The sequence below is a fragment of the Camponotus vicinus genome, unplaced genomic scaffold (assembly GCF_025532165.1).
Source record: "Camponotus vicinus isolate PSW18456_S1 unplaced genomic scaffold, iyCamVici1.0 SCAF_14, whole genome shotgun sequence".
NCBI classification, from domain to species: Eukaryota; Metazoa; Arthropoda; class Insecta; order Hymenoptera; family Formicidae; genus Camponotus; species Camponotus vicinus.
The window spans coordinates 3,177,961-3,200,678 of NW_028141950.1; the positions used below are offsets into that span (position 1 = coordinate 3,177,961).

Below are 22,718 nucleotides of genomic sequence, written 5' to 3' on the forward strand. Positions count from 1 at the left end.
CAAAATATTCTGTCCGAGCCAGGGGACAAAAAATGTATTAAAAAATAACGAATTCGTAAAAACTAGTTTACTTTATGCAAAAAGCACATAGATATTTGAAAACTATTTATCAAAATACTTCATAATACAAGAACACGTATTGTAGACAACAAATCTTCGTAAGTATGACCTGTTTCTAAATTATACAATGCAATGTTTTATCTTCAAACGCATCGATTAACAGTCCTCTTAGCTTGCGTATGCAAATCTGGAGTGTGTCGCATCCTGCACGTGGATCACTATACTCTCTCCGCCCTATCACCGAAATAACCACCCAATCGCGTTTTTATTTGCATAGATATGACATACGTCCGGTACTAGGTGCCGTCCGGCGCTAGGGGAACTCCCCCTACTAACAACGTTCTTTTGCACAATTTTTTTGAATAATTACTTCGTGAACTTGACATCTTGTTTTATTATCAAGTTGTTTTCGATGCCAGTCATTTTTAATGATGCAACTTAATCGACTTATTTATTAGATTAATGACATATGCAAAATTTGCATATAGCGAACTACAATCTTTTTATTTCTTATTTGATATTCTATTATCGTTTTGTTGCAATTGTAAGATAATGATTATAACAATACTAATCATTTCATTTTATTCTGGCTGAAATAGAAGATGGCAATAGACAAATCTGTTGATTATAGACGAGAAGTTATACAAATCGAGATTTTATTATTCTTCTGTATTAGTTTTATATTGCATCGAACCCTCGTGTGCTCTAGTAAATAAAAATCTACAATATGTTAAATAAGGAAAAAGAGAGAGAGAGAGAGAGAGAGAGAGAGAGAGAGAGAGAGAGAGAGAGAGAGATTGAGATCTTACAAAAAACCTGATGCAAGTATTCTTCGATTTTGAACTTTGGATATGTTATGCAGTTTAAATTAAGAGAGATGTGTAATTTATTCTCTTACATTGAAATATAATCTCTTATGTGAGCTGAAGGATATATAAACGGCTGTAAACGTAGTCTTTAAATTATTATATTATCAGCGCAATCAATTATTATATTGTCCGCGCAGATTTGTTGTACTGACTTATTTATCTGCTTAACGAGATGTGTAATTCTATTTGAATCATTTCGATTGTGTTTCGATCAATCATCGCATGAGAGAATATCTATCAGGTAATCTTTATAATATTTGTATAAAATAAAACTTTGTAACATTCTATTGCAAAATCTCAAATATGAATATATTTAATGTAAGTATATAAACATAATTAGTGTAAACGCGTTTTAACACAGAGATTCTTTCAAATATCATAAATTATTAATTCTATTTGATTGTTATAATCATATTAAGTTATTATAACATATATTATAATATTTCATATTATTATCTTATTAAATGTATATTATATTAATTTTGTAGGAATTTTTGATACAATAATTGGATACAAAAAATTGATACCCAATAATTAAAATAAATAAGAAAAAACATAAACACGCTATTTAATCAATCGCGATAATTATATAATTTACATATTATATGCGACATTTACATTCATATTATAATATGATGATGATTTTGAATAAAAAGCAGAAAAAGTTATCAATATAAACCTTTGTTTATGACAGAGTTTGCAAATACTTAATTAAATAGCTCCTGTTTATTGCAAAGTAACTCTGTATCGTTGAATGTAAGCGGACATTATGATATGATCGTTTACAAATATTTCTTCACAGTTATAGAATAAAATTATAACAATGTTAAAAACAATTTATATAAAGCTTTAATATAATAGATGCAAGAATGACACACACACACAAACACTCTCTCTCTCCTTTTCTCTCTTACTCTAATTATAACAATATTAATTACTGTAAAGATTTTGCAATAAAATCTAATGAAATTTTATCTTATACACTAAATAGAGAAATAATTGCAAGCAAGATCCATTTAACGATTTTTTTATTTGATTCACAAATTTAGCACATAAATAATGTTTTTTCCCATTACAATGAACAAATATATCAGATTTTTTTATAAAACTTATTAATTATAAAGAAATATATGACAAATGCATTACAATGATCGTTCTCCCACTCTTTCTCATTCTTTCTTTAGGATTAACAATATTAAGGATCAAGGTAATTGTCAATTATATTGAAAATCAAACATCATTTATATTATGATGCGTGCGATCCAAGAATAATAAAATAATAAACCAAAGAGGGTTAAACTTAATTAGACGGTCTAGAATATCAGGACAGTTAAGAAACGATGTTCATTACTATATTAGTATTATCTATATTTATTTTATTGGTATATAATTATTACGTGCATCATGGAAAAAGCGGACGACTCTATAATCTTGTACCGGGACCACCGGGTTTTCCAATTGTTGGCAATTTGATCCAATGCTATGTTTCACCAGGTAATTACAAAATTTATAATCTACTTACATTAATTGATAAACGATCTGTCATTTACAAGCAAAAGTTAAATTCATAAATCCTCTATTCTATAGAATATTATATTTATCAAGATTATTGCATGTAGATTACTTATATGAGCACTTCTCTTTGCAATAACTATCCATAATTAAAAATCCATTTTCTTTATTATTATTTATCTGTTTGCAACGTATTTGAATAAAGGTGCACTAATATTAAAAATAAAATTAATCCTTAAAATATTTGTGTATTGATATTTATAATGTAACTCTCAGAGGAACAATGGAACATCTGCTGCAAAATACTTGATCAGTACTATCCCAATTTTAAACTCTGGGGTTTCTTCACATTTCTTATAAGTATCCGTCATCCAGATGATTTGGAGGTACTAGAAGAAATTAAATTGTTCGTAGACATTACGATTAACTAAATTTAGAAATCTTGCAATTCACAGCATGGTATCTGTTCATCAAAAACATTTTTTAAACATATGAAAAAACAAATCGATAATCCATTGAAATTAAGATCAAAATAATTAAGATCAAAATACAGAGATACAATTAATAAATATATTATTTTTGTATGTAAAATTAAAAGATATAATAAATAGATAGTATATATTTCTTTCTGTTTGCGGTGATTTCAGATAATTCTAAGCAGCAATAAGCACATCGAGAAAGGTCGTATTTATAATATAATACAACCTTGGTTAAATACGGGTCTCCTCACTAGCACAGGTAATAATATGACGTTAATATGTGAGTATATACTTCTTTATTGCAATTTGTGATCGATCTGTTTCCATTACAAAAAATCAAATAAAATGTTACAATTAGACTTGAATATTATCTTAAACGGTGAATTTATACAACTTCTTTGTTGTATAAATTAATAGATTTAAAGGAAATTTGGGTGTGATTATATTGAGAGATAATTTCGCCAAGATGCATGTATTCTCAAATAAATAGAAGTAATGAGAGGTATTTTAGTTAAATCAAACACTATCACGTAATGGGGTGACGACTTATATGTATATATTAATATTAATTATATATTAATATATTTCTATGTGCTATTTCTATTCTATTCCGTTTCTGTTTCTGCTTTTTCTACTCTCTCTAATTTGTAAAGAATTAATTACAAAATAATAATTAAATCCACGTTGATACTTGCAGTTCCTCTTACCGTAAAAATTCCATAAGAAGAAGTTTAAAAAGTTATAAAACAATTTTGTGATATATAAGAAAAATTAATGTACTATATTAATGTGTTATTTAAGGATTCATCAATAAACATTAAATTAAGAGAGATAGTTTAAATAAAGACATCTTATATAGAATATTATTTGTATTTTATCGCACAATTTTGCTTTTTTGTTTTAGGCGCTAAGTGGCACGCAAGAAGAAAGATATTAACACCTACATTTCATTTTAATATATTAAATCGGTTTGCTGATATTTTGATCAAAGAGGGCGATTGCATGACAAAATCTTTGAAAGATGTCGGAGGGACAGTTGTAAAGGATTTACTACCATTTGTCAGTGAACATACTCTAAACGCGTTATGCGGTAAGGCTCCTGTAAAATTCTCATGGTATGTTATATGTATATAGGAATTTTATTTTGATTAAATGCATTTGTAGAAACTGCTATGGGCGTTTCCCTACCAAAACTCGGCAAATTCCATCAGGAATATCAAAATGCGATGCACGATATAATAGAATTGATAGTTTATAGGTAATTTATATATTTTATATATAATTGATATATAATAAATCTATATAATGGGGTAATGTATCTACGATTTTTTAAGTTATGATTATTATCATGATATATATATATATATATATATATATATATATATATATATATATATATATATATATGACGCGCTAAGTGGCACGCAAGAAGAAAGATATTAACACCTACATTTCATTTTAATATATTAAATCGGTTTGTTGATATTTTGATCAAACTTAGCGCGTCATATATATATATATATATATATATATATATATATATATATTGAATATAGGTCAATTAATGAGTAATTATAAGAAGATAAACAATTAATATAAGACACCAATTCGTTTAAGCGGACAAGTTGCAATAAAAATATACTCTTCGTGCCCCACTATATGTTTCATTATAAGATAAATATTATTTACAGTTTTTAAAATGTTAAAATGTTATAAGAATTAGAAATATTAGAATCTTGAGAAATGAAGAAAAAATGAATTTTATAACAGAATCTAAGGAGAAATTGTCTGATTAAAAAAATCTATAGCTGAAACAAAAGTACAATGTTTTTAGAAGATTCTTTTTCATAAAACATAATTTTCAATTTTTCATCTATTTATTTTATGATGCTTTTACAAAACGTTTTAGACTTTTACACATTATATTATATTATTATTGGAATTATAGCTTTGTTGAATTACGAGTTATATAGCTTCATATAACTTTATTGAATTATTGAAGCTATTATAACGTTATTGAATTACAATTATGTAGCTTTATTGAATTCAGAATGTTCAGGCCTTGGTTCTACAACGATATGTTATTCTCATTGTCGCCAAAAGGAAGAAAGCAAAAGAAAGTCTTGAAAATATTGCACGGATTTACGGAAAAAGTATGTAATATAACATCTTAATTTATATACTTCATACTTCATTTATATATAAAATTATATTGTTATTAATACAAAGATGATTAAAAATTAAATATTATATCTATGTAGATTATCGCGGAAAGAAAGCTTTATCACCAACGTACTAACTATCAGTATTTAAAAAATCTTGAAAGTAATGAGGAAACAGAAGATGTCGAAATATTTGGAAGTACGTAAGAGATCAGAGCTTTTAATTTAAGTTTGACAGTGCAATCTAATATTATATCTAATATTATGCTTATACCATTTATATTAAACATATAATCACACGTAGCGGTTCGCTGCAAAATTAAATCATTATTATTTGTAATAGAATTTAAATTTTAAACAAGAATAATATTATGAAATTAACGCAATATGCAAAAGTGAAATTGTTACTAATATGCTTGGTTTCTAGTTAAAAAAAAGCGGTTAGCCATGTTGGACCTTTTAATAGCGGCATCTCGAGAAAATTCTTTAACTGATTTGGACATCAGAGAAGAAGTCGATACTTTTATGTTTGAGGTACGTATCTGTTATTTTTTTTAAATTTTCTTTAATTTGTTGTATACACTATAAGCATATATAACGATTTGACGATATGATGATGATTACAGGGTCATGATACTACAACGATGGCTATAATATTTACTTTATTACTATTAGCTGAACATAAAGATATCCAGGTACTTATTTCTCATTATATTGCGATATATTATTTAAATTTACAATTTTTATTCAAAATAGTATGGTCATCAAGTTTTTGTTGCGATTTATATATATATATATATATATATATATATATATATATATATATATTAGTATATATATTTCTAAAGAATTAAAGCAGCTGTAAAATGAATATAAACAATTTATTTTAATTTCTTAAGAATTTATTTGCCTGCGCACGCATCGAAATCATAATAATTAGAAAAATATTTTAATTATTATCAATAACACAGGAGCGTGTGAGGATTGAGGTTGATAATGTGATGCAAGAAAATGGAGGAAAACTTAATATGAGATCGTTGCAAAATTTATCATATTTAGAAAGATGTATAAAAGAAGCTCTACGTTTGTATCCCAGTGTGTTTGTAGTATCACGAAACCCTGCAGAGGATATAAAATTAAGTAATTAATTATTAGATTTTTGTACATATTGTATATATTTTCAACGTGTTGCACTACGAAGTATATATCATCGTATGTAAAATAAGATTAATACACATTAGTATTTTAAGAATACAATATTATATTGTATTTTATTTTTTTCAAAATAACTCTTATTTTCATAAATTTTAGAATCTTTTAATTTTACAATATCCTTTTCAGAATCATGTGTCATACCCACTGGGACGATCTTAATTCTTAATATCTACGGAGTTCACAAAGATCCTAATTTTTGGCCAAATCCAGAAGTATTTGATCCGGATAGATTCTTGCCCGAGAGGATACAGAATCGTCATCCTTATTCCTACTTATCTTTCAGCGCGGGGCCGAGGAATTGTATAGGTAAATTAACCACAATTTTGTTTGTCCTCGCTTGTCGATCACTTTTAATAAATTTCGCATTGTAGGTCAACGGTTCGGTCTCTTAAAAATGAAAGCTATGATTGCTCCTTTGGTGCACAATTTTTATTTGGAGCCCGTTGAGTATTTAAAGAATATCCGGTTGAAAGCAGATATGATAATTCGTCCTTCTCATCCAGTTCATATGAGATTCATTCCAATCACGTGCAAACAGTCGTTTGAAACTAAGTGAGTGCCACATGAATGTAAGAAGTTGACGCATTGCAAAAACAGAAGAAAATCATTATATATATTATATGTGCAATATTATGAACAAAATGATATATATATATATATATATATATATATATATATATATATAATTATTTATAAAGTGAATGAAGTTAATATTTTTTTACGTTTCATTCAACACGATGCAATGTAGAAAAAACACATTTTTGTTTGCGAGTAAAATTTTGTTTGAAATTGTAAGTTAATATAAGTTTAATTATATTAAGAAAATGTGTAATATTTCTATATATTTTAAAAAAATAATAGCACAATTAAGCTGCGAAATTTTGATTATGATTATATTTTCTGTAATCGCAGTTGTACATGATTGAGTTTCTAGAATATTAATATACAATATATGTACAAATATATTTTATACATACAAAACTTTTTCTTATAAAAGATATTTAAGTATATAGAATTATAAAATTTTACAAACTCTCATTATACACACAAATATAACGCGAAACTACATTTTAATAAATGACAAATTGTACATTATTATTTATACTATATATAGGATAAAACGACGTGATACAAACATAAATATTTTATCTTTGTTAATGTAATATATAATGCAATTTATAAATAAAGTTCCACAAAATGTACATTTCCTATTTTCACTATAAAAGAAAGATTTTATCGAAATTTCTAAAATATTTACTTGTCTTATAATAAAATTTTTTTCATCAAAACTTATATTTTAAGGAAACAATATTACTTTCCATACTGTTATTTAATATAAAAATATGAAAATAATATAATATAATAATGAATTTGATCACGAGTTTAATTGAGAAGGACCTGAGATTTTGGACAGAGAATCTTCATTGGGCAAAAGACTCGTCTCCGAAATGCTGTTAATCAAGCGATAAAAAAATTGCTTGAACTTGCAGAATGATACGGAGGACTTGCATCATTCATTTGCGACGATAGTCGATAATTTATCGAGGATATGAAGCGTTTGTTCATATATTTATATGTTTGTTAACTTCGAAACAACTGAGTTTGTTTTCGACTGAGTCTATGTTTACGTCCTAACAAACGAAGACATATTTATACATTTCATCATTGAATCTCAACACGAGAGACATATAACAGCATACCGTTATTAATTTTCAAAAGCGCAGAATTTGATGAGTCATGCTTCTGACTATTAATTTAAACATAAAAAGCTGATTCACGTGTAATCTCTCGGTATTTTTACTCGAATTGTTAGATCTGCTGTGATGTGTTAACATATTGACACAGCACAATTATAATAATTTGAGGGACTATTGGATTCAATGTGCTTGTCAGATCTCCGCGGGATATAATTTAACGTCATTTACGCCGAGGATGGGAAAATTTTTATAATTTAAAGTGTCATAATAATTTTTAATATATATTGTTAAAATCGCACTAAAGAAGGAAGAAAATGATACAAGACGTTTGTTTTTTATTAATGTAATTATTTTTATTTTGAAATAAACAAGTAATCAGAAAGAAAGAAGTGCTGTTTCTTCTCTGCGCTCCAACTACCGCGCTGCAAATGAATATTATTGATACTAATGCACTTGAAATGTATATAAGACAAGAAACAGAATTTGTTAATTAGACAGAAGCTATACAAATCGAGATTTTATTGCTCCCCTGTATTAACCTTACATTGCATCGAATTCTTATATAAGTAAAATTAAGTAAATGTAACTCTTTCAAATAAGTAAAAGTTTACAATATAAATATAAGGAGGAAGAGAGAGAGATAGAGAGAGAGAGAGAGAGAGAGAGACGAAATATCTTACAAAAAACCTGGCACAAGTATCCTTCTGCGATTTTGATAACTTTGGATATGTTACCTAAATTAAATTAAGAGAGATGTGTATATTTTATTTATTCTCTTACATTAAAATTATTTTCGTACAATAAAATGCTCCATTAAAGAAAATTAACTTTTACAACTTCAAATCTTATCAAAATCGAAAGCAGTCACACTTGTGTCGTATTTCTTATAAGTAATTTCTCTCGAAATATAATATGTGATAAAAAAACAATAAGAGCAATTATTAAAATGGAATTCAAGAATAACAATTCGTTGACTTTGTAAAAGATAATTCGAAGCAATAAATTACTAAATGATTATAAGTAATTTATCGCCTATTGCATGTGTCTCTCTTTCTCTCTCTCTTTTATTTATTAATTTATTGAATTCATGAAGCATTAGAAGATATGAAAATTGATAAAATATAAATTTTTTTCCTTATGTTGTTAATATCGATGTTGATATCTCGATTTTGAAAAAGATTCATTTTAAGTGGAAACAATCGTTATTTTAAATCAATGCTCTCAGGTCTGATTTTTAAATAGTTCCATAATCATTTCTATATTTTCAGATAAATGTAAATAAAAAGATGTCATTTATTCTTTAATAAAAATGAGATTGTTCAACTGCTTTTTAAGATATAGAAGCTTATTAAAACGCACTCTTGAGCTGAACAGATAAACCTAAACCTCAGATTATTATTATCAATCCGCGCAGATTTGTTGTACTGGCTTGTATATTTCCTCCATGAATTTGCAATTCCATTTTAATCATTTGAGTTGTGTTTCGATTGATCGTCGCATCATATAGAGTTCATCAGGTAATCTTTATAAAATTGTTATAATATATATAATATTGTCGTAAAATAAAATTTTATAACATTCTATTTCAAAATCTCAATGTTATACCATAATTAATATGTGATTTTAACATAAATTTTTTCAAATACTAAAAGTTGTTAATTTTGTTTCAGATTGTTAAAATATTATTAAATTATTATACTATAATATTTCTTATTATTTCATTAAATGTATAGTATATAAGTATAGTACATTATAATATATTAATGCAAAAATTAGATATACAAAATCAATACGCGATACTAAATAAGAAAAACAAATAAACACTTTTAAGCAATCGCGATAATTATACAAATTATATATCATATGAAACATTATAATAGAATAATAATTTTGATAAAATATCGAAAAAATTTTCACAAAATAATTCCTTACTTATGATAGAATTTGCAAATACTTGATTAAATAGTTTCGGGTTATTAAATTAACTCTATCATTACACAGCAATAAGAGTATATTTATTGATTAAAGATACAAATTTGCACGGAAATGAACTGTAATCGGACATTATGATTAAGAACATTTTTTTACAGTTATAGAGTAATTAAAATTATAGCAATGCTGAAAATAACTTGTATTAAACGTTTGACATAATAGATATAAGAATAACGCCTTAATTATAACATTATTAATAAGTTTAAGATTTTATAGAATCTCATCAAGTTTTATCCTACACAATAAATAGAGAAACAATTGCAAACAATGCCTGATTGAAAAGTTTTTTATATGATTGACACATTTAGTACAAACAATTTACACAAACAATTTTCCACTTTTTCCTATTGAATGAACAAATGAACAAATTTATCATATTTCTTGATAGTTCGTTAATATTATTAACTACAAAAAATATATGATTAATGCATTACAATAATCATCCTCTCATTCTCTCCATCACTATCTTCCTCCATTTAAGATTAACATTAGGGTATCAAGATAATTGTCAATTTTATTTTAAAAATATCATTTATTTCGTGACAGGTGGGAAGAATAAAAATCAATAAACGAAAGAAGGTTAAGTTTAATTAGACGTCAAGAACATTAGAACAGTTAAGAAACGATGTTCATTACTATATTAATATTATCTATATTTATTTTATTGATATATAATTATTACGTGCATTATGGGAGAAACGGACGACTCCTTAATCTTATACCAGGACCATTGGGACTTCCGATTGTTGGCAATTTGCTTCAATACTATGTGTCAGCAGGTAAATACAAAATTTCTGATATATTTACATTAATTGATTTATCATTTACACAAGTGAAAATTCATGAATCATTTATTCTAGAACATATATTTATCAAAATTATCACATATAGATTACTTATCTGGGCACTTCTTTTTGCATTAACCTTTAGCAATCAATTTTCTTTATTATCATTTATTTGTTTGCAACGTATTTGAATAAAGATATTAATATTCAAAATAACCCCATCAAAATTTTTGTATATTGATTGTGTATTTATAATATAATTTTCAGAGGAGCAATGGAAGATCTTCTGTACATTATCTAATGAATATTATCCTATTTTTAAAATCTGGGGTTTCTTCACATTTATTGTATGTATTCGCCATCCAGATGATTTGGAGGTAATAAAAGAAATTCATTTCTCTATAGACAATATGATTTAACTAAATTTAGAAATCTTGCGATTCACAAGAAGATAATTGCTCATAAAATATATTTCTTAAAAAAATTAAAAAAACAAAGCAATATTCCATCAAGATTAGATCAAAATATGAACATACAATTAATAAATTATTTGTATACCTAAAATTAAATAATAAACAGAGTATATATCTTCTTTCATTTCCGGTGATTTCAGACAATACTAAGCAATATTAAACACATCGAGAAAAGTCGTTTGTATAACGTATTACATCCTTGGTTAAACACAGGTCTTCTCACTAGCACAGGTAATAACATGATGACGTTAATATGTAAGTATACATATACTTTTCTATTACAATTTGTGGACGGTCTGTTTCCACAAAAAATAAAAAAAATCAAATAAAATGTTATAATTAGACTTGAAAATTATCTTAAACAGAATGAATTTATACAACTTCTTTATCGTATAAACTAGCAGATTTAAAAGAAATTTGCAAGTGTGATTATATTGAGATATAATTTCGCCAGGATGCATGTATTCCCAAATAAATAGAAATAATAGAGAGGTATTTTAGTTAAATCAAACACTATCACGTAATAGACTCATTAATTAATTTTTATTTATTACTGTTTACTAATCCATACAGATTTAATTACCAAATAATAATTAAATCTACGTTGATCTACAATTCCTTTTAGCGTAAAAATTCCATGAAAAAAAGGTTTAAAAGATTATTGAATAATTTTGGCGATAAGAAAAATAAATGTAGGATAATGTTATTTAAGGATTGATCAATAAACATTTTAATAAGAGAGATAGTAATCTTATTTGTATAATATCATTTATATTTTATCATCTTGTTTTCGTTATAGGAGTTAAGTGGCAAACGCGGCGAAAGATATTAACACCTACACTCCATTTTAATATATTAAACCAATTTGTTGATATCTTGATCAAAGAGGGCGAGTGCATGACAAAATCTTTAAATAGTGTCGAAGGGACAGTTGTAAAGGATTTATTATCATTTGTTAGTGAGCACACGCTAAACGCAATATGCGGTAAGGCTTCTGTAAAATTCTTATTATATATTACCTACAGTAATTTCATTTTGAATGATCATTTTTTAAAATAAGAAGATAACTTGTTCCTATACAATGCATCGACAAAATGGAGATAGATAATATCCGGTATTTTATATTAAAAGTTACATCAAATATTCAGCTCTAATAATCTTTGATCTATTATTTCTGTCGTATATAATAAATGCATTTATAGAAACTATTATGGGCGTTTCTCTACAAACATTGGGTGAATTCCAGCAACAATATCGAAATGCGATTCATGACATAATCGAACTGGTAGTTTATAGGTAATAGTAATTTTTATGAATATAATAAAAGTAATTATGTAATATATACATATATGATTCTTTAAGTTATGATTGCGATATATCTATACATTTTGAAAAATAGATTAATTAATAAATAATCATGTAAATGTAAACAGTAGTGTCACTCGTTTACAAATAATTTGAAATCAAAATGTATTGTACGTATACTTCACTAAACATTTTATCACAAAATGTTTTGTAATCTTTAAAATGTTGAAAATATTAAAATTTGGAAAAATTAAAAGAAAAATGTGTTTATGTGCAAAATTTATAAAAAAAATTATCTTTAATCACAGAATCTATAACTAAAATAAAAATACAATATTTTTTAAGACTTTATCTTTTTCGTAACATGGTTTTAAATTTTTTATACATCCTTACAATCTGTGATTATTCAAATATTACTTTATAATTTCATGATAGCTCTTAACAAGACTTTTATAAAATAAGTGGTAATCATAATGTCATTTGAAATTATACTTTATTGAATTTTTATTGATTTAGAGGATTAAGGCCTTGGTTGTACAACGATTTATTATTCTCATTGTCACCACAAGCAAGAAAACAAAAGAAAATCTTGAAAATATTGCATGGATTAACGGAAACAGTACGTTATAATTCATTATTTTAAATCTTATAACACTTTTATGTAAAATAACAATATATCTTGTAATCTTTGTAAGATATATTAAATTATGAAGATATATTTTATTTAAATATGATTGTATTTTATAATAAATATTAATATTATGCTTTAAATATCTATGATATAGTACAATGCATCATTGCTGTTTACAAAAAAATCATTATAAAAATTAAATATTGTACTCGTATAGATCATCTCGGAAAGAAAACTTTATCACGAACGCACCAATGATCGATACTTAAAAAACCTTGAAGGTAACAAAGAGATAGAAGATGTCGAAATGGTTGGAAGTACGTAAGAGATCAAAGCTTCGAATTTAAGTTTGGCTGTGCATTCTAACATTGAATTATATTAAATTGTACTAATTTATATTAAACATATAGTCACACATAATGGTACAACATGTGTTCCCTGCAAAATTAAATCATTATTATTTATAATAGAGTTTGAATTTTAAACAAGAACAATATTATATAATTAAAGCGCGACATGCAAAACTTATTGATATGCCTTTTTTTCTAGTTAAAAAGAAACGGCTAGCCATGCTGGACCTTTTAATAGCGGCATCTCGAGAAAATTCATTAACTGATTTGGACATCAGAGAAGAAGTCGGCACTTTTATGTTCGGAGTACGTATTTATTATCTTTTTTTAATTTTTTGTATATCATTTAAACATACATAACGATATTAAGATATGTATATGATGATGATTACAGGGTCATGATACTACAGCGGCGAGTATGATGTTTACTTTATTACTGTTAGCTGAACACAAAGATATACAGGTACCTATTTCTCAATATACTGCGATAATACATATTTTTTCTATATAGTATATATTAATACATATAGATATGTCAAAGGAATTAAAACATCTATAAAATAAATATAAACAATTTATTTTGATATTATAAGAATTTATTTGTATCTGTGCATACACAGAAACCACAATAATTAGATATATTTTAATTATTATCGATGACACAGGAACGTGTGAGGATTGAAGTCGATAATGTGATGCAAGAGAACGAAGGAAAACTTAACATGAGTTCATTGCAAAATTTATCATATTTAGAAAGATGTATAAAAGAAGCGCTACGTTTGTATCCTAGCGGGTTTTTAATATCACGAAGCCCTGGGGAAGATGTAAAATTACGTAATTAATTACTTTTCTACTTTATACCTTTGATCATATTGCATAATACAGATACATTATCATATATCATTGAATGTAAATAAGATTAATGCATTAATATTTTAATATTTTATTCAAAAAGCTCTTATTTTTGTAAATTTTATTTAATTTTAAATTTTATAATATGTTTTTCAGAATCATATGTCGTCCCCGCTGGAACGATCTTATATCTTAATATCTACGGAGTTCACAGAGATCCCAATTTTTGGCCAAATCCAGAAGTATTTGATCCGGATAGATTCTTGCCCGAAAGGATAAAAAATCGTCATCCTTATTCTTATATACCATTCAGTGCAGGACCCAGAAATTGTATAGGTGAATTGATCGTGAATACCATTTTTTCTCGTGTTGATTATTCTTAATAGATATCGTATTGTAGGTCAGCGATTCGGTCTCCTGAAAATGAAAGCTCTAATAGCTCCTTTGGTGTATAATTTTTACTTGGAACCTATTGATTATTTAAAAGATATCCAATTAAAATTCGATATGGTAATTCGTGCTTCTCATCCGGTTCATATAAGATTCCTCCCGATCAAATGCAAACAGCCGTTTAAAACTAACGCGGATACTGCAAGAAGTGATGTACTATAACAAGGTGATACATTGCAAAAATCGAAGACAATTGTTATGCATATTATATGTTCAACGTTATATTTGTGAAGAAAATATTATATTTCTAAACATTATATTATTCGTGAAAATATCCACATAAAATAACCTTATAAGTCTGTATATCTAAATATATTATGTAAGGATCCTCTATCATTATTTGCAATCGCAATAAAAATGTATATCTATAAAATATACACATGCAAAGCTAATAACAATCTTTTCTCTGCAACTTATTCAATAAAGCAATAGAGATGAGAATATATTGCTAACAAAAATTAGCGTAAGTCTAATATAGGTTGTTATCATATTAATAAAAGATATATATAAGACTTATGATAAATAATCTGATAGTGTAATATAAGCTAAACATGTTTTTGTATTTTAATTTCTAAGTTATATTACTTTTTCTTATATTAAATATTTAATATATAAACATTCTTTTTTCTAACACCCTATTTTCAAATAAAAAAATTGTTAATCTCGTTCTTTTGCAATAGTGACAGTGGATTTATCATTATATGATACAACTTTGAAATTAATTTCATTAAATGCAAAATATTATTTACATTATATTTGCTTTGTTGACCTTTGTTTTAAATTAAACGCATATTTTAAATGAGATATGTATCGTTTGCAAAGCACGACGATAAATTAAATTCCTTCTTCTCATAAAACTCGCGGGAAAGAGATATATCGCATAGATTTACATTTACATTATATATATACACACATATATGATTATTATACCATTTTTTCTCTACAAGTTTCGGATTGAAAGTTATTTACGCCTCGCGTAAATAAATTAAATCGAGGAGATTAATTTTATCGTGCGGTACATGATTGCACGAGCATCAAAAAACGTGACCTCAAAAAAAGTCGCAGCATATCATTGGGAGTCGCACATTGATGTTGCCACAAGGAAAGTAAACTAAAACGCGCGCATATGAGTTATCTCAATAATGCCCTTTGACCATGATTCTTCTTTTTCTTTCTTTATTGTCTCTTTACTTTAAGCGATTAATCCTTATTGCATTAATCAGAAATGAAATACAATGTTACAAACAACTCCGACTTTACACACAAGATATTTTAGAAACTCCATATTAATTTAGATAATAAAGATAGTAATAAAGATAGTAATTGATTTTGTCTGAAGTTTTCTTGGAAGTGAATTTTATTTATCAAAACTTTTCATATATTTATCTTAAATTGGGAATCTCTTAAAATTCTATTTAAAATTACAAAAGATTCTAAGGAATTAAAACCCAATTAATTTCCACGAACAAAATTTATTTCGTTAATTAACCTTTTTGTCTAATCAAAAAATTTGGAAATTTAATAATTATCATAATTTATATTGCTTCGAAATAAATAGCACATGACTGTTCCACAATCATTTTTATTTTTTCATATAAATACGACAAAAAATATGTATCTTAGACTTTAATATCTACTTAGACTTTAATCTCTACTTAGACTTTAATCAAAGTAGCATTATTTAATTGTTCGCTTCCTAAGAAAGCTGATTCTTAATACGGCTTTGAATTAAGAGGCTATAAATACAGACCCCAGATTTTTATTATCAATTCATGTAGAGATTTGCACTTGCTTATATATCAGCTTGACGAGATTTGCAATTCCATTTAAATCATTTGGGTTTCGATTGATCATCGCATCGTATCAGGTAATCTTTATAATATTTGCGTAAAATAAAATTTTATAACGTTCTATTGCAAAATTACAATGCTTAATACAATTTATTTCAAACACCATAAATTATTTGAGTATTATAATTTTATTGAATTATTATAATATGTTATAATATTTCATATTAATAACTTATTTAATGTACATTATATTAATTTTACAGACATGTTTTATGCAATGATTAGATATACAAAACCGACAAGCGATATTTAGATAAGTAAAAAAAAACAAACGCTTTTAAGCGATCAAGAAAATTATACAATTTATTTATTATATGTGTGAAACATATTATTAGGTTAATAATTTTAAAAGAAAGCAGAAAAAAATGTTCAAAATAATTCTTTGTTTATGACAGAATTTGCAAATTAAATAGCTTCGGTTTATTACAAAGTAACTCTCATCATTATATATCAATAAAAAAATATATTTATTTTATTTGCATATATTGATTTTACTTGCATATTTGTACAGTAATGAACTGAAATTGTGCATTATGATATGATCGCTTATAAATTCCTTACATTTCTTTACAGTTAAAAAATAAATAAAATTATAACACTGCTAAAAACAATTTATATTAATTATTTGACATAATAGATGTAAAAATAACACTCGCGCTAATTGTCATACTATTAAATAAAATTGAGATTTTGCAATAGAATTTCACGAAATTTTATATTATACAATAAATAGAGAAACAATTACAAACAATGGATGATTAAAAAATTTTTTTACTTCATTGACTAATTTAGCACATAAATAATTTTTTCCCTTTACCATGAATAAACTTATCATATTTTTTACAGCTCGTTAAAATTATTAACTACAAAAAATATACGATTAATGCAGATTAGAATGATCGTTTTTTCTATTTCAGTATCTTTCTCTGTTTAGGATATCAAAGTAATTGTCAATTTTATTGACAATCAAATATCATTTACTTTGTGACATGTGCGATTCAAGATTAAAAAAGTAATAAACAGAAGAAAGTTAAACTCAAATAAACGACCAAGAACATCAGAACGAAAGAAACAATGTTCATTACTATATTGATATTATCCATATTTATTTTATTGATTTATAATTATTACGTGCATTATGAAAGAAACAATCGACTCCTTAATCTTATACCGGGACCATCAGGCTTTCCAATTATTGGCAATGCGCTCCAATGCCATGTGTCAGTAGGTAAATACAAAATTTCTAATATATTTACATTAATTGATCTATCATTTATACAAGTAAAAATTCATGAATCATTTATTCTGGAATATATATTTATGAAAATTATTACATATAGATTACTTATCTAAGCACTTCTCTTTGCTAATAACAACTTGCAATCTATTATTCTTCTCTTCATTATTATTTATTCTTATCTTTATTATTTATTTGTTTTTAACGTATTTGAATTAAGATGTATCAATATTGAAAATTAATTGTATAAAAAATTTTTGTGTATATTGATATTTATACTATAATTTTCAGAGGAACTATGGAAGATGCTCTGTACATTACCTAATGAATATTATCCCATTCTTAAATTTGGAGGTTTCTTTGTATATGGAGTGTGTATCAATCATCCAGATGATTTAGAGGTAATAAAAGGAATTCAATACTTTATACACATTACGACTGAATTAGATTTAAGTGTCTTCCAATTCGCAAGAAGATTTTTGTTGACAAAAAACGTTTCTTAAAAAAAATGAACAGACAAAGCGACACTCCATCGAGATTCGAGTAAAATAGAGAAATACAATTAATAAATTATTAGTATATCTAGGATTAAATGATATAATAAATGGATAATACTTTTTTCTATTTCTGGTGATTTCAGACAATTCTAAGCAGCACTAAGCACATCGAGAAAGGTCGTTTGTATGACTTATTACATCCCTGGTTAAACACAGGTCTTCTCACTAGCAAAGGTAATAACATAATAACGTTAATATATAAGTATATACTTTTCTATTGCGGCTTGTTGTCGATGCGCCTTCACCACAGGAAATCAAATAAAAAGTTACAATTGGACTTATAATATTATTTTACACTATATATTTATACAACTTTCTTGTTGTGAAAACTAATAAATTTAAAAGTAAATTGGAAGTGAGATATTGAGAAATAATTTTGCCGCGATGCATGTATTTTCAAATAAAAGTAATAGAGAGATATTTTAGTTAAGTCAAACACCATCACTAATAAATTATCATTAATATAATAGACTTATTAATTAAATTAAATTTATTTCTATTTGCTAATTTAAAAACATTTAATTACAAAATGAAACTTGCAATTCCTCTTACCATAAAAATTCCGTGGAAAAAGGTTTATAAAAGAATTTTAAAGATACAAGAAAAATAAATATAAAATAATAATGTGTTATTTAAGAATTTTTCAATAAACATTAAACTAAGAGAGACAATAATCTTATATATGTAATATTGTCTGTATTTTATGGCAAAATTTTGCGTTATATTGTTTTCGTTATAGGAGTTAAGTGGCAAACACGGCGAAAGATATTAACACCTACATTCCATTTTAATATATTGAATCAATTTGTTGATATCTTGATCAAAGAGAGCGATTGCATGACAAAGTCTTTAAAAGATGTCGGAGCACCGGTTGTAAAGGATTTATCATCCTTTATTAGTGAACATACGTTAAACGCGATATGCGGTAAGAGCTCTTATTGTATATTATGTACAGGAAAGAATTTAATTCTAGATTATAGCTTAAAATGAAAATAGAATTTGTTCCTATACGAACTATCTCTGAATGGTACAAATAAAAATATTGTACATAATATCTAATATTTTATATTTAAAGCTCTTTTTACAAATTATAAGTTGTCAATTTTCGATCATTCACTTTTGGATCTTATATAATAAATAAATTTGTAGAAACTGCCATGGGCGTCTCTCTGCAAAAATTAGGCGAGTTCCAAAAGCAATATCGAAATGCGATTCACGAAATATTTGAATTGTTGCTTTATAGGTAATTTATGCATATAGTATATAATTATGTGATATATCTATGATCCTCTAACTTATGATTATAATACATCTATATATTTGGAAAAAAAATTAATGAATAATCATTTAAAGATAGACTTCGTAAAGACGTCACTTCGTTTCACGCGTCGGCAATTTGCAATCAAAATCTATTATATGTGCCTCACTAAATGTTTCATTATAAAATTGTTCGTAATCTTTAAAATGTTAAAAATATCAGACTAAAAATTAAATGAAAAATGAATCGTGTGCAAAATTTGTAAACAAATTATCTTTGAACAAAGAATATTGCTAAGATAAAATTAAGTGTTTTTAGAAAATTCTACTTATTTCGTAATATCGTTTTAAATTTTTTATATATTCTTTGCAATTTATGATTAAAAATTACTCTGATTTTATAGTTTTAAATAATGTTTTTACAAAATAATGTTATTAGGGAATTATATAATTATTTAAAATTATGTTATTCTATTGAATTTTGATTTAGAGCATTAAGGCCTTGGTTGTATAATGATTTATTATTCTCATTGTCATTACAAGGAAGAAAGCAAAAGAAAATCTTGAAAATATTACATGGATTCACGGAAAAAGTACGTCATAAAGCATATTTTGAATCTTACAACATTTTTAAAATTGTAAAATATATCTCATAATCTTTATAAGATTAAGTTATTAATCATAAATATTAGTAATAAATAATAATATTATGCTATAAAATTTCTATGATATAGTATAATCTACCATTGCCGTTTAATACAAATCATTTTAAAAATTAAATATTGTACTCGTATAGATTATCATGGAAAGAAAACTTTATCACAAACGCACTGACAACCGATACTTAAAAAACCTTGAAAGTATCAAAGAAATAGATGTCGAAATGTCTGGAAGTATGTAAGAGATCAGAGCTTCTAATTTAAGTTTGATTGTGCAATCTAATATTATAAATTATGTAATTACACGTAACAGTGCAACATATGTGTTTGCTGTAAAATTAAATCGTTATTATTTGATTATGTGAAGTAGCTATGATCCTCTAACTTATGATTATGATACATCTACAAGAATAATGTTATATAATTAACGCGACAAGCAAACGTAAAATTGTTATTACTATTCTTTCTAGTTAAAAAAAAGCGGTTAGCCATGTTGGACCTTTTAATAGCGGCGTCTCAAGAAAATTCCTTAACTGATTTGGACATCAGAGAAGAAGTCGATACTTTTATGTTCGAAGTATGTATCTGTAATTTTTTTAATTTTTTTTGGACATATTAAGTACGTATAACAATATGATATGCGTATAATTATAGGGTCATGATACTACAGCGGCGGGTATAATGTTTACTTTACTACTATTAGCTGAGCACAGAGATATCCAGGTACTTATTTCTCGCAATATATTGTAATATACATGATTATTTAAATTATAATTTTTATTCAAAATAATACAGATATCAGATTATTGAGATATATGTTTTTCTTATACATACATACATATATATATATATATATATATATATATATATATATATATATATATTCCAAAGAGATTAAAACATATCTAAACTAAATGTACATATTATATTATGTTTTATCAAAAATTTATTTATATCTATGAATACACATAGAAACTACAAAAAAAATATGTTTTAATTATTATGATACAGGAGCGAGTGAGGATTGAAATCGATAATGTGATGCAAGAGAACGAAGGAAAACTTAACATGAGTTCATTGCAAAATTTATCATATTTAGAAAGATGTATAAAAGAAGCGTTACGTTTGTATCCTAGCGTGTTTTTCATATTACGAAACCCTAGGGAAGATGTAAAATTACGTAATTATTTAATTAGTCACTTTTTTGTTGTATATATTTTTGAACATGTTACATATAATACATATAATACGACGTGTATATTATTGAATGTAAAATAATTAATTAGTATTTTAAGAATACAATATATTATATTTTATTTTTCTCAACAAATTCTTATTTTCGTAAATTTTAGTATTTTTAATCTTATAATATGCTTTTTTTAGAATCATATGTCGTACCCCCTGGGACGATCTTATTTCTTAATATCTACGGAGTTCACAGAGATCCCAATTTTTGGCCAAATCCAGAAGTATTTGATCCGGATAGATTCTTGTCGGAGAGGATACAGGCTCGTCATCCTTATTGTTATATACCATTCAGCGCAGGGCCGAGAAATTGCATAGGTAAATTAACCGCAATTTTGTTTATCCTTGCTTGTCGATCGATTTTAATAAATTTCGCATTGTAGGTCAACGGTTCGGTCTGCTGGAGATGAAAGCTCTAATAGCTCCATTGGTGTATAATTTTTACTTGGAACCCATTGAGTATTTAAAAGATATCCGTTTAAAGTTTGATCTCATACTTCGTCCTTCTCATCCAGTTCATCTTAGATTCATCCCGATCAAATACAAATAACTTGAGACATCGAAGTAACTCGAAACTATGGCGGTTTCGGTGATAATGTTTTAAACAAAAGTTGTATGGCTTTAAGAGGCCATAAGATGGTGTCATTGGTTTTACCTTGAAAAGTCGTTTGAAAGTCACGTGAAGATCACCTTCAACTTTTTAAATGGGACACCCTATATACTTTTGCATATTCTTATAGCTCGCCTCGAGCTTTCCAAAACACTATAATAAAGTATTTCTTCATTGAGTACTTTTCGAGTTATGAGGCTTGAAATAATTTCTTAATTTAACATAAACCATAAAATATCTAGTAAAATATTCATTTTTCGATTATCTTACCTTAATATTTTAATGTACAAAATAACGAGAGTAATCAATTGGTGTAAAGAAAACATACAGTTGTTTTTAAGAAAAAATATGGAATTGTTAATTGCAAATTACATATTTTTTCTTCAAAACAACTATGTGTTTTGTTTACATCAATTGATTCCTCTCATTATTTTCTACATAAAAGTATTAAGGTAAGGTAATCGAAAAATG

The 22,718-nt window shown here is 26.0% G+C and overlaps 3 protein-coding genes across 3 annotated transcripts in view; 2 read left to right on the top strand and 1 right to left on the bottom strand.

Moving 5' to 3' along the window:
- Positions 1 to 22,718, bottom strand: part of LOC145964967 (sex-lethal homolog) — a 92,262-nt gene that overhangs the window by 25,357 nt on the left and 44,187 nt on the right. The window lies entirely within an intron of this gene.
- On the top strand, positions 1,013 to 22,573 carry LOC145965573 (uncharacterized). Its single transcript, XM_083089246.1, has 25 exons — positions 1,013 to 1,170; positions 2,114 to 2,423; positions 2,718 to 2,827; positions 3,089 to 3,179; positions 3,825 to 4,010; positions 4,085 to 4,178; positions 4,971 to 5,073; positions 5,182 to 5,281; positions 5,510 to 5,616; positions 5,709 to 5,777; positions 6,054 to 6,222; positions 14,539 to 14,718; positions 14,783 to 14,992; positions 17,728 to 17,910; positions 18,211 to 18,320; positions 18,560 to 18,650; positions 19,216 to 19,401; positions 19,626 to 19,719; positions 20,224 to 20,326; positions 20,530 to 20,626; positions 20,863 to 20,969; positions 21,047 to 21,115; positions 21,404 to 21,572; positions 21,776 to 21,955; positions 22,021 to 22,573. The coding sequence occupies exons 2-25, from the start codon at positions 2,270 to 2,272 to the stop codon at positions 22,185 to 22,187; spliced, it is 3,129 nt and encodes a 1,042-aa protein (XP_082945372.1). The 5' UTR covers positions 1,013 to 1,170; positions 2,114 to 2,269; the 3' UTR covers positions 22,188 to 22,573.
- LOC145965574 (cytochrome P450 4C1-like) lies at positions 9,419 to 13,505 on the top strand. Its single transcript, XM_083089247.1, has 8 exons — positions 9,419 to 9,511; positions 10,533 to 10,765; positions 11,039 to 11,148; positions 11,385 to 11,475; positions 12,044 to 12,229; positions 12,447 to 12,540; positions 13,066 to 13,168; positions 13,398 to 13,505. The coding sequence occupies exons 2-8, from the start codon at positions 10,612 to 10,614 to the stop codon at positions 13,503 to 13,505; spliced, it is 846 nt and encodes a 281-aa protein (XP_082945373.1). The 5' UTR covers positions 9,419 to 9,511; positions 10,533 to 10,611.

Excerpts from the sequence above, each read along its gene's own strand:
- LOC145965573 (XM_083089246.1), top strand. The coding sequence starts at position 2,270 with ATGTTCATTACTATATTAGTATTATCTATATTTATTTTATTGGTATAT. Across the intron at positions 5,778-6,053 it reads CTGAACATAAAGATATCCAG|GAGCGTGTGAGGATTGAGGT; the intron begins GTACTTATTTCT and ends TCAATAACACAG. Across the intron at positions 19,402-19,625 it reads TACGTTAAACGCGATATGCG|AAACTGCCATGGGCGTCTCT; the intron begins GTAAGAGCTCTT and ends ATAAATTTGTAG.
- LOC145965574 (XM_083089247.1), top strand. The coding sequence starts at position 10,612 with ATGTTCATTACTATATTAATATTATCTATATTTATTTTATTGATATAT. Across the intron at positions 10,766-11,038 it reads TCAATACTATGTGTCAGCAG|AGGAGCAATGGAAGATCTTC; the intron begins GTAAATACAAAA and ends TATAATTTTCAG. Across the intron at positions 12,541-13,065 it reads ATCGAACTGGTAGTTTATAG|AGGATTAAGGCCTTGGTTGT; the intron begins GTAATAGTAATT and ends TTATTGATTTAG.